This window comes from Eleginops maclovinus, chromosome 13, assembly GCF_036324505.1.
Source record: "Eleginops maclovinus isolate JMC-PN-2008 ecotype Puerto Natales chromosome 13, JC_Emac_rtc_rv5, whole genome shotgun sequence".
Taxonomy (NCBI): Eukaryota; Metazoa; Chordata; class Actinopteri; order Perciformes; family Eleginopidae; genus Eleginops; species Eleginops maclovinus.
The window spans coordinates 8,019,328-8,031,827 of record NC_086361.1 but is presented as its reverse complement, the minus strand read 5'-3'; the positions used below and the strand labels follow the sequence as shown (position 1 = coordinate 8,031,827).

Below are 12,500 nucleotides of genomic sequence, written 5' to 3'. Positions count from 1 at the left end.
TAGATGTGTGGAACCTCCATAAAAAGCAGATGAAACTGCATCGGAATCATCTGCTACTTCGCTGAGTCCTTTTATCAGCCAAAACCAGCTAAACAATGTTGCACAATTGTACGACGTAACATATATTGAATCTATATATTGCATGATGTCTTTTTTGACATCTTGCCTTTGACTGTAGCAAGATGGTGGAAAGATTGCAATCTAAAAAAGTCATTTTTTCCAGGATGTCCCGTGGTGGGAACCATTGTTTCAAATCACCGGGCTGAAATTTCTACCAACTAAGCTAAGATCCCAGAAGGGGTACCAAAAATACCTTTTATAAACCACTATAATATTTGAATTCCAATGTTTGTTCATCAAAATCTCTGTCATCGCCTCGGTAGTCAACCACCCACTCTGATAATCCACTTTAAACATTACAATAAAGCAGACATACGCCTGTATGGCCTCAGTGACGGTGCCGATCTGGTTGACTTTGAGCAGCAGGCAGTTGCAGGCTCGCTCTTCAGCAGCTTTCTCTATCCTCTTAGGGTTGGTCACTGTCAGGTCGTCCCCAACCACCTGGATCCCCACCTGGGCCGTCAGACGGGACCAGGCTTCCCAGTCGTCCTGGTCGAATGGGTCCTCAATGGACACCACTGGGGAATTAAGAAGCGAGGTTAAATCAGGGGACAACATTTTTTTGCCTTTGGCTAGGGATCAACAAAAACAACCAATGTAACCCACCTGGGTAGTTGTTGACGAAGCCCTGGTAGATGTCAGCCAGCTCCTCTCCTGAGATGTGTCTCTCTGGATCTGGTGGGGATTTGAAGTCCAGGTCGTATTTGCCATCACGGTAAAACTCTGAGGCGGCCACGTCCATCCCGACCACCACCTTGTCCGTGAAACCAGCCTTCTCTATGGCCGTCTGCAGCAGTTCCAGAGCTGAGGAGTTAAAGGAAGTGTATGTATTTACTTTAGGTTGGCAATGTGTGATTTCATTATTCAAACCAAAAGTTGCTATAATCAGTACAAATTTGACCATCAAAGGACATGTTTTTTTTATTTTTTAATCTTTGCAATGACTGCTTTTAATGATGCAGAAAATCAAAGCTTCTTTCATGCACTCGTTTTGTCAACTTACCAGCATGTTTAGTGCAGGTTACATGGGATCAAAGTGTAAATTAAGCTTCATCACACAACAAATACTATACATATCGCATCACTAGTGATATTTAAAATTGACCGAGGATCCTTACCCTCACTGTTCTCCAGGATGTTGGGAGCAAACCCTCCCTCGTCTCCCACATTGGTAGCATCCTGGCCGTATTTCTCCTGGATCACCCCCTTCAGCGTGTGGTACAGCTCCGATCCTATCCTCAATGCCTCCCTGAGAGACAGATGGAGGGATTGAAGAGGAGAGAGAAATGGTGACGAAATTAAAGAGGTTCTTGAAAATTGATTTGGAAATGAACACTTACTTGAAAGACTCAGCTCCAACAGGAAGAACCATAAACTCCTGCATGGCCAGTTTGTTACCTGCATGGGAACCTCCATTTATCACATTGAAGGCCTGAAGAGGAGAGGAGATGGGCGGAAATGAGGAAAGAGGGGAGATGAGAGGAGGAAACAAAAAGAAAGTTGACAATGAGAGGTGAGAAGAAAGAAGAAGAATCTTTTTTTTAGCACTCTATCAACACTTGTACATTCGTCCAGTAAGTTTTAAACTTCATCAAAGAACAGGTTTCTTACAGGAACAGGCAGCACCAGCTCTGTGTTTCCAGCCAGGTCGGCTATGTGGCGGTACAGGGGGACGTCTTTCTCCGCAGCACCGGCCTTACAGATGGCTAGAGACACCCCCAGGATGGCGTTGGCCCCAAACTGAGCTGTTTGACAGGACAGAAAACAGGAAATGAATTATGTATTTTTATATATTATTGTATAAAAATCATATAATAGATTCTTTTGACCAATGAACAAACAACAGTTTTGCATGTATGTATCCAGTGACAGCTGGCCAACTTTTTAATTCCCGAATGTCAACAAGCGCTACAGTCCCAGCTGTGTGCATCACCTTTTAGTGTCCCCATTTCGGTTACGTTTTGAGTTTTTTTTTTTATTTGCAATGTTTTGTATTTGCAGCGTTCCGTTTATGCAATGCTTTTAGTAAATGATGCACCTGGTTTGTCAGGTTGGCAAATGATTTCTAAATGCTGCTTATGTGTTGTCAAGTTGGTGAAGCTGTTTCCTCATTTGCATGTGTTTTGGCACATTTGTGTTATTTAATTTGAATCGTTTTTGAAACTGCAGCACGGTTCTCCCCTTAATGGAAGTGTTTTTGGCACCTGTCGTCCACCATTCTTGTTACCTCACAAGAAAATAAAAATATATGTATTTATACATATCAAAAATATTCCTTTGTGAGTGGCACAAAATATATAATATCCCTTTATCGTTGTAAACCTGCAAACAATTGGGTCTATTTATTTATTGGCAGAAAGTTAATAACAATCTGTCTGAACACATTCAGCTCCAATCTGACACGTATTCAGTCCTCTCAACACTCATCATTCCCCTGCTGTTTACCTTGCTGCCTGAAATAATTAATTGGCATGATTGTAGATTAAAATAAATTACATGTATTTATTAAGGGTGTGAGTTTGCGTCAGTTGTGCCAAAGCCTGTTTGGAACAGCAATTTATTCGCTTTGTCTTGTTACCCCCCTGTATTTATGCCTCTTGTTACTTTGTGACAAATGTGCCTTTGGTAAAAAAAACAAAAACGTGACTTCTGACAACGACGAGGAGGATTTCCAGGTGGCTGAGGGACTCTGATGATGCTGTGATAAGTCGTCACGACTTGTTTTGACTCACATTTGTTTTCTGTGCCGTCCATCTCAATCATCATGTTGTCCAGCTGCTCCTGCTCCACCACGCTGATGCCCTGCAAACACACACAGAAACACATCTTAAATAAACGCACAGTTGGATAATGTATAACATAATTCAAGTTTTTATATTCTTCCTACAACATCTTTTTGGGTTCATTTTGGTTTAGTTTAGTACCTGAAGTTCAAAGGGCTTTTATTTATTATGTTGTTGACTGGATAAAAGGCTTTTCCATAAAGGATTGGTGTGATTTACATCATTTTAACGCAAACACACACACACACACACACACACACACACACACACACACACACACACACACACACACACACACACACACACACACACACACACACACACACACACACACACACACACACACACACACACACACACACCAGTACAACTGGACCAATCTGTCTCTCTGATGTGGCGTTCAGGAGCTCTGAGCCGCCCAGCTGTTTTTTTCCTGCTTGACTGATCACGAACCTTCATTGCCCAGGAAAAAACATCTGCTGCAGATCATGCTATTATACTCACTAGTACAATTACTTACACAAAAACAAACACATCTCTTCCACTGTTCCTCTCACTCACACATCTTTCTCAAACAGACACATTATCATCTTTCATTCACAGTATCTCTCACCACACACTCACTCGTCCCCTCTGTTACCGACAGCTGAATACACTTCATCTTATTCTCACAGCTTCCTGTCTGCACATCCAGATGTGATAGTCATCTGCACATCGATCGGATGAACCTGCACTTTGTGTCACGTGTAGCACAACATTGTTTCCTCACATTTTAGGTCCAAACTCACTGCCAGATCAGTAACTGGTGCCAAAAGATCCACATTCGAGAAAAGCTGAATTGAGCTTTAATGGGACAACCCACCACCAAAGCTAAGGGAATTAGTCCAAACGATCTAGGTGTGAGGTTGGATTTCTATCCCACTAAATTTAAAGTAAGAGCGTAGTTCCCTGAAGTAAATTCTGCTGACAATAAAGTCACCACCTTAAAACTGGCCTATTCCCGTTTTTTCTTTAAAAAAACCAACACTGTTCCCGTTCCTCTTTAAGTATATGGCCTGCTGAGATCTTACAGAAGCTATATACATGATATCTCCAAATATATTTATGAGTACAAATGATTTGTTGACTTACAGAGGCTAATAGGGCGGGAGCCAAAGTGTCGTTGATGTGCCCGACTGCCTTCAAAACACCTAGAAAAAGAGGACAAATGAAGATAAGGTGATAAGAAAAGGGAAAAGCACATTTTACAGTGACTGAAGAGAAAATGGAGTGGGTAGTAGCAAAGCAGGACTGCACCTAGACTGTATGGTTGCTTTGTGGTCTTATAGATCTCATCAAATATAAAAAGGGCAATTTACACTTTCCGAGTGTCCATGAGGGACTATGGTCCTCATGAGACAATTACGTTATTCACCATGTCTGTGAGTGTCTACCAAAGTGTGTGTCCCTGTGCATGCTTCAGTTTTATTTAACACTCAAGTCAAGTTGGTGGCATGTGCACCCTTTCTGTTTTGAATAGAGTTTGTAAGGGTAATCAACTTGAACATCCTTTGTCTAATACAAAAACAAGCTGGCAAGCTGGCAAACAACGCAACGGAAAGTGTGGATTGGTAAATGTTTATGTGTCCCAGGTGGGCGCGAATGGAATCACATGCACAGCCGCTTGTTCTGACGTTCAAGGCAGAAAACATGTATGAGCCTTAGTAATAAAACCATTTTCTGTGGGAAAGCCATCTTGAACGAATGGTTTGAACTTATTTTTGAATCTACAAGAAGATTGATACCTAGGGCTACCAGGAAATTAGCTTGGTGCAAAACTAGCTGTTCTGGTTCTGTCAAAAAATGTAGAACATGTAGAACTTGAACCCAATAGAGGCGACCTGCCAAAAACCAAACATCAAAAATAATTATCTAGAGCTAAAAAGTGTTACATCTAGCTTAAGGCTCGCTATGGAAGCAATTGTAATGGTTGAATGTATGTAGACATTATGGGGTTATGGGTTCAAGAAAACCTGTATGCCATAAGAAAATGGTGAGTTACCGAAGGTGGCAAATAAAGGGGTAGCCAGAAGAGGGCTATATCAGGGATGTGTTGGAATTGATCTACCCTTGTGGTCGAAAAGTGTATAATACAGCTTTAACTTTTTGAAAATGTATGACAGATGCGAACACATTCAATCTATGTCGGTACCTTTGCCCTTGTAGCGGCTCTTGTCTCCATCTCGTAGCTCTAGAGCCTCATAGATCCCTGTGGATGCTCCACTGGGCACCGCAGCCCTGAACAGACCTGAAAGTCAGAAAGACAGTTTTTTTAGGATTTAAACACAAAGAATGGATGGAGGAGAGGAGGGAACCAATCTGCAGGTCAGAGTTTAAATTTTCACTTAAGATACTAATGTCCCCGACCAAAATACGTATCAGGTTAGATGTGTTTTTTTTAAGTGTGACGTAAACTCGACCACCACAACGCTGGCACATGCGCAAAGGAGGTACGTCCCCATTAACAGGAGAAAAAATTGTTATGCTTTTCAATTAAAGCGCAGGACGATGATAATGAAAGATTAACCCTTTAACAGTCAACTAACCTTTTGGGAATGTTACACCCAAATTAAAACTGATCCACTATTTCTCTGTGTGCCTCTTCCGGAGGTCAGGAGCCCAAAGCCAGAGATTTGAAACCTTTCTTGTGTATCCACACAAAATTAACCATTTCTCTAGGTCTAAAATAGGAATACACCATATTGTTGGATTTACTTGTATACCCTTATAGAAAAAAGTATCGATACATTTTTCTAAAAGACAATTTAAAGTAAAATGTTGTTGGATGACTTTCCATCTCAGAAAGCATGTTTATACTGTATATCTTTGGCCTAGATGAAGGCTTTATGCCCCACTTCCCTAAACTGTAGGCTGATTGATCTGGACAGAGGTCAAAGGAAGGTCGTTTGACGTCAGAAACAATTTATATTTTCAGCATTGTCACTGTTGGGTTGCTAAGCTTTCTTAACGCTTTCTGGCACATTTCTGACATGATGAATCGAAGCAGGCCTCCTTTACATTATGTTATTTATTTTCCTTTCCTCTGATATTTGCAGACAGGCTTGTCGGCAGTCACCTTTCTCTGTGTTAAGGTCCACTTCCACAGTGGGGTTTCCCCGGGAGTCCAAGATCTCCCTGGCAACGATGCTGACGATCGACATCCTGAGAGGCAGGGAGGAAAAGAGAGAACGTTATGCTTTACCTTGTTATAGTTATTGTGCATCGAAAAACGCTTACATTTTTGAAAGTGAAATTAGGTATGGCAGCTTCGGATTGAATTTAAGAGGAGGGAGAGGGAGAGAGAATAAAGGAAATGATGGGTAAAAGATCTATTTTTACATCAAACACACACACACAAACACACACACACACACACACACACACACACACACACACACACACACACACACACACACACACACACACACACACACACACACACACACACACACACACACACAGAACAGCCTCTCAGGGGAGACGAGAAACAACACCACTGCAGACTCACTCTGAAAATCAAAGCTCACCACAGAGAACTAGGTTATCTCACACATATTCAAACACACACACACACACACACACACACACACACACACACACACACACACACACACACACACACACACACACACACACACACACACACACACACACACACACACACACACACACACACATCGTGCAGCTCTTTGCTGTTTCTGGAAGCAGGTTCAGTTGAATACTTCAGCAACTGAAAAAATGCATCAGTTTGACCACGTTCAGTCCAGGAGATATTTAAGGTGTGTGACTCTTGCGATATCAGAATCTGATTCAAAAATCGATTACAAATTTACAAAGATTCCTAAATCAAAACCCATTTGTGAATCAGCACAAAGGGTCGTTATTTCAGGATCTTTTTCCAGTCTGCTCTGCGATGTGGCAAATGTAGTATCAAAGCAGAGTAAGGTGTGTAAAAGATGAGGGAGTTTTTATATTTAAAAATGTATATCCACTGATTGCCATGAAGTAAACACATAAAGATACATCTACAACAAAGGTAACATTTATTAAACACGTTTTACTTTAAGGTTAGCTATTTGCAACATTTCTGTCAAGTACTTCTACTGTTACTTCATTTAAGGTTAGTTGAATGGAAACATATTTTTATGGCAGCACATATCATGCAAACCTTTTTTTGTTAAAAATAAAATTGTACCCTAACATTAACATGATTTCATTACTTATTGGTTACCTTTATAAGCATATTTTTCTTCTTTTAAAAAAGTTTTTGGAAAATAAACTATAGGTGCTATATAGATACTACAAGTATAGGTTTCGGAAAATCTTCACAAATGCGAAATTAGGCCAGACCGCACACACCCAATTTAGGCGTAGGGAATGTGTCCGCAACAAAATAAAAAACATAGAGATGATAATACAGTCATAGGGCAGTGTCTGTTGAAACTGACACCACCACCCCCTTTTAGTAGGTCATAAATGATGATTGAGAGGGATTGTTTCTGTATAAGTCTCTACATGTTTTAGGAAAAAGCTGCATTTGTACCTTTTCTGGACTAATCCATTTTGATTGAAAAAAGTTAGCTAGACATAAAAACAATCTTAGTGATCAATGTTTATTTTTTCAATGTACCAAAGAGTGAGAAGAAGACACATTCAGGTCAGATGATAACTCAAGAAGAGATTGATATGGATTTAATTTACAGAGCAATTCAATTACATCAAAAACAAACTCTTTTCCCTCTGCAGTCTTATCTCACTTTCATTTCAAATCTCTAAATTAAATGACTTGTTTTTTAGCTCTTTGCTGTGAGAGACTGAACTACTCACAAGATAAAACGTATTTGTTCTGTTTGTGTGGTTTTTCCATTGCCAATGCAACTTGTGACTGCTTATAGTTCATATTGTATGTTTCTTATGACCCACTTCTGTGTTATGCCTTCTTATATAAGGTAATTCCAACAAGTTTACAGAATTTATTGACAAAAGACCTAATATCTGTGAATAAAACACCAATAAGTCATGAAGGAGTCCTCGATAATTGTTTTTGCAAAGAATGCGATGGAACCATCCATGTTAAAAAACTGTTAAGGGGTAATTAGGTAAATAACACATAATTGTTATATTTAAACATTTAGAAAAGGTTGACTTGAGGGCAACAGGAAGGTTACATTCTAAATGTCTGTATTACCGTGATATCAATAACATCCACAAACCTCAACACACACACATTAGGATCTCCATCCTCATTGTCACGTTCCTATCTTCCCTGAGCTTATCTCCTCTGTGGGTGTCTCTCCTCTTTAATATTCGAGGCATGCAGCACTGCAACAATATGTCAAAAGAAGCTTTTATGCTGTCCTCATCTCCGAACTGTATGAATACTTTATCGATCTGAGAGGAGCAAAAACTGGCACACGGCTGTCTCACAGAAACCTGTCCTTGCAGAGACACTGACAGAGACGATGTGTTAACTCCTGTAGACACATATTTTCTCATCTTCCTCTTAAGTGTGCTTTCATCACAGCAAAACTACACTGTGTTGCCAGTAGAAAGACAGATAGGGGACAATTTGGAGCCAAATCTGGGGAGAAATTAAATGTTAGAGGGTACAATGATTTAGAACTTCTTCACAGCAGACATTTTAAGTAATAGGCAAGATGTGCAGGTATTATTAAAAATATTATTGATGGCTCAGTTCCATTACATGTTCCACTAAGCCAGAATATAAAGTGTTGTGAAAGGACTGAAACTTCCTCTGGTAGGACCACAGTGTTAAAAGATATAAGCATACAAATATTACAAATACCAAAAGTATTGAGTAATGACTCATTACAGAATCATATATTATACAATATTTAGGGAATAATGTATACATAACTTTAATATTGCAGCGGGAAAAAGTGGATCTACTTTTACATTTGTTTTTATTTTATATCAATTCATTTGTTGGTTTGTATATGTTTCGTACTGATGTAATTGTTTCTTAATTGGTTTGTTAGTTGTATTTTGTATTATTAATCTGAAATTGAGAAGTATATTATATAGTACATAAATAATAAATAACTGCCCCCCTTTTACTTGAGAATTTATTTTGGAACATGTAAAATAATAATGTGTTTTATTTTACGTCACGTTTTAATTATTTTGTGGCTGTACCGTTTTAAGTCTACCCTTTTGAAATGTCCCTCATTTCCATTTCAAGCTTTATTCATATTAAAGAGAATTTCAATTGAGTGAATTGGTCTTATGTCAATTTCTTGTGTAGTGTATCTTTCCTGTTCCTTTTCATCTTATTTTTTTTCTGTTTCATTTTGTGATCTTTTGTGGTTATATGTCCTATAATCCCCTTCTGCTGTTTATCTGACTCACAACTCAAACCCATTCTATTTATACACAACCTTAGTGAAGACATGAAATGATGCACATTTATTATTTTGCTCATCACCTTTCTTCTCTTCCTCACGGACATAAATTCCACTGTGTGTTGTTTTTAACCTGCCGCAAAACTTCATTACTCCTCATGTCTTTTTATCCTGACCTTTGCCTTTGCTCAGCACTCTTGAGAGGTAACTCCCACTTTCCTCCCACTGTTGGTCGATTACAATGTTGACGACCTACCCATTTATGCTTATTCAGGTCTTACACTCTGTAAGTCGCAGGGGACAAAAGTGCCGGCAAAATGTATAAATGGTGCTGAGTATAAGAAACAGCAGATAAGGTGTCTTAATCGTCGCCAGCATACAATAAACGTGCACAAATGAAAAGTCAAGGGGATTGATGCATGTGCGATGTTCTCTACTGGCTTCTTTTATTTTATGGCATTTCCCTCCCTCTGTCTTTGTTGCTGTTTTGAAGCCCCACCCTAGAGTACTGCAGTTTTCCAAAGTTCCTCCTGAGGGTTGAGCAGCAGGATACAGGATGCCTGCCAAATGTTCGCCATCATTTTTTTTCTTGTTCCCATAAACATCCTCAAAATATTAAAGAAAACTTCTGACATTTCATATGTTGGTTATTCCTAACCCAATGTAATTTTAGCCAGCGTGTTTGACCGTCCAAGATCACAACAGAAATATCTGTGTGCGTGGGGGGTGAACTTTGGGATTTTATCCTTTGGGGACCATTTATATGGACAACAACCTAAAAAATACTGGCCAGACTGTAACTACATGCTTGTTGAGAAATGGTCACACTTGTGATCCACCTTAACAATAGATGACAACAGCCTACTGAGCCACACAGGAGGTATAAGGGCCATACCACATCAGATCTATGCCCTTTAAGACAACTTAATGTGGCCATTTATAGGCTTATTACATCTAAAATAGTTGTGGTGACAATAATGTTTGAATAAATGTCCATATTTGTTAATATGCTAAATAACAGCTGAGGCTGATGGGAATGTCATTAGTATTCAAGTATTTGGTTCAACAAATCAACATTTTGGACACGTTGAAGCGTTGCTAACTCGATTACAACCAACATGGTGAAACATCAACAAGAAAATATGTTTGGATTATTTTGCTTTTGAGAAATATGGTAGAAATGTTAAGATCAAAGCTGAATTTTCAGGATATTTATTTTAGACATTTCAGTTTTATTCTTGAAATGATTATTCTACTTTATTCTCAGTATTTGGATTTTATTCTCAATCATTTTCATATCATTCTTGAAATTTGAGCAGAAGTCATGGAAGGAATACATCAGTAAGGTGTTCTCACCTCACATCCATAATCACATATTCCTCCTGTCATGAGTTCATCTCATAACTCTTATCTCCTCTCTCTTCCTCCCTTTCTGTCTGTATCTCTCACCCGTTGCTGTTTGTGCTGTGGGTTACGTAAGCTCTACAGCAGGAGCAGGGAGAGGGAGGACACCCATGAGCGCACCACACCACACCACACCTACCAGGGACTGCAGTGCTCAGCAGAAAATATACCAGCATTGAAAAAATAACACGAGAGTGGTCGTGCCAGGAAGAGAGTGAATGAGGGAGAGAGGGATGAAGGCACGCAAGGAGAGACAACATGAGTATCATCATTATATCTTCAGTATCTATGCAAAGACGGGGTCAAGGAAGAACAAGAATGATAGATCAGGCAAGAGATACAAAATGGAAGAAATGATGGATAAAACGCAGCATCTCTGATCTCCGGATTGAATTTTATTCTTTAAGATTAAAGGTGGCAGATCAGTTTGATAATCACAAGGTGTATCATATTCATTATGATCTAAAGTCTGGAAAAAAATGACCCAGATGATGTCATCTGGGTCATGGACTGTTCTTGCTTCATGCATGCGCATAAAACAAACAAAGCTTTTCCAGTTTGTGATAATGTTTAGGACACAGAAAATCTTATGTTTTAAAATGACCTGATTCTCTAGAAATAGATATCACGATATCTCAATGTATTTCCATATATTTCTTGTAAATCCCAATGACAAAGTGCCCATGTGAGTTACATCAGATAAATGCATATTGCAGATTTTGAAACTTGAATTTCTATTTAATCCTCAAGTAAGCAACCCAAATGTTATTTTCTTTGTAATATAAAGTCGCAAGTAAACGTGGATGAATTGCAAAACCATGAAACGCACAAACATAAATAGAATATTAAGGTATGACATTTTAAAGAAAAAAGCATAAGAGGCAGCTTGTGGTTTGACAAGTATCACACTGTAAACTTCCATTCCATACTTTTACTGATTTCCTCAGTGTTTACAAGGATACTTTAACAGTGTTCTTGGTTTATTAAACTGTATTTCCTCTGTCAGCTACGGCTGATCACTGCTCCTATTTTTAAAAAAAGCAAATGAAAAAGGGTCCTTTGTAGCGTTTGGTCAAAAACGCTGCATCATGGTTGCTGAAGTCATCCAAAATTGATTCAGAATGCAACAGCTACTAACTAACAATGACAACTGAACAAACACTAAGACCTATTGTTAAGATTACTTTGTCAGTAAACAGAGCACTGTTTGTATTTTCACTTATATAACAGAGTTCATCTTTTGCACTGATGATTCAACCACGAAACAATTACAAACTATCTCACCAAACACTATCTACGAAGTAAAAAAAATGATTTCAAGAAGCCGGGTAGACCGATACACCTCATCCTTACTTTACATAGGTCGATGTTAAAAAGATAAATATCTGTAAGAATAAATGTCTACCATTTCCTGATTGGAAAATCAATAAAACATATGGCGTGAGAAAGGGAGAAAAGACAAAGGTTAGGGAATGAAAGGATAGATATGCATAAAGATAGGGAAGAGTGAAAAGAAAAAAAGAGAAGAAGAAAAGAGATTGTAATGAGAAAGAGATGGAGACATGGCCAGGAGGAAGGAGAGCCAAGAGAGAGAACTTGTTATAATAGTGTTCACCTGACATTCCTGCCAAAACGGCCATACTGAAATTGAAATTGAGAGAAATAGAGGAAAGAAGGAAGGAAGGAAGGAAGGAAGGAAGGAGCAATGGAGGAAGAAATGGAGAGTGGAAACAAGGCAGGGCAAGAGAGGTGAGAGGGAGAGACCGAGAGAGAGGAGGAGAGCCAGGGATAA

The 12,500-nt window shown here is 39.0% G+C and overlaps 1 protein-coding gene and 1 long non-coding RNA gene across 2 annotated transcripts in view; one reads left to right on the top strand and one right to left on the bottom strand.

Moving 5' to 3' along the window:
• LOC134875409 (uncharacterized) overlaps positions 1–2,997 on the top strand; it is a 5,023-nt gene extending 2,026 nt beyond the window's left edge. The window contains exons 3-4 of the long non-coding RNA XR_010167189.1: positions 1,255–1,633; positions 1,723–2,997. This is a non-coding gene — a long non-coding RNA (uncharacterized LOC134875409). The remainder of the gene's footprint in view (positions 1–1,254; positions 1,634–1,722) is intronic.
• eno2 (enolase 2) overlaps positions 1–12,500 on the bottom strand; it is an 18,859-nt gene that overhangs the window by 4,373 nt on the left and 1,986 nt on the right. The window contains exons 2-10 of the mRNA XM_063899978.1: positions 6,019–6,104; positions 5,095–5,190; positions 4,035–4,093; positions 2,853–2,922; positions 1,732–1,865; positions 1,461–1,552; positions 1,239–1,369; positions 727–924; positions 437–638 (exon numbers count right to left, since the gene is read on the bottom strand). Coding sequence (XP_063756048.1) covers positions 437–638; positions 727–924; positions 1,239–1,369; positions 1,461–1,552; positions 1,732–1,865; positions 2,853–2,922; positions 4,035–4,093; positions 5,095–5,190; positions 6,019–6,103 — 1,067 coding nt within the window. The 5' untranslated portion in view covers position 6,104. The remainder of the gene's footprint in view (positions 1–436; positions 639–726; positions 925–1,238; positions 1,370–1,460; positions 1,553–1,731; positions 1,866–2,852; positions 2,923–4,034; positions 4,094–5,094; positions 5,191–6,018; positions 6,105–12,500) is intronic.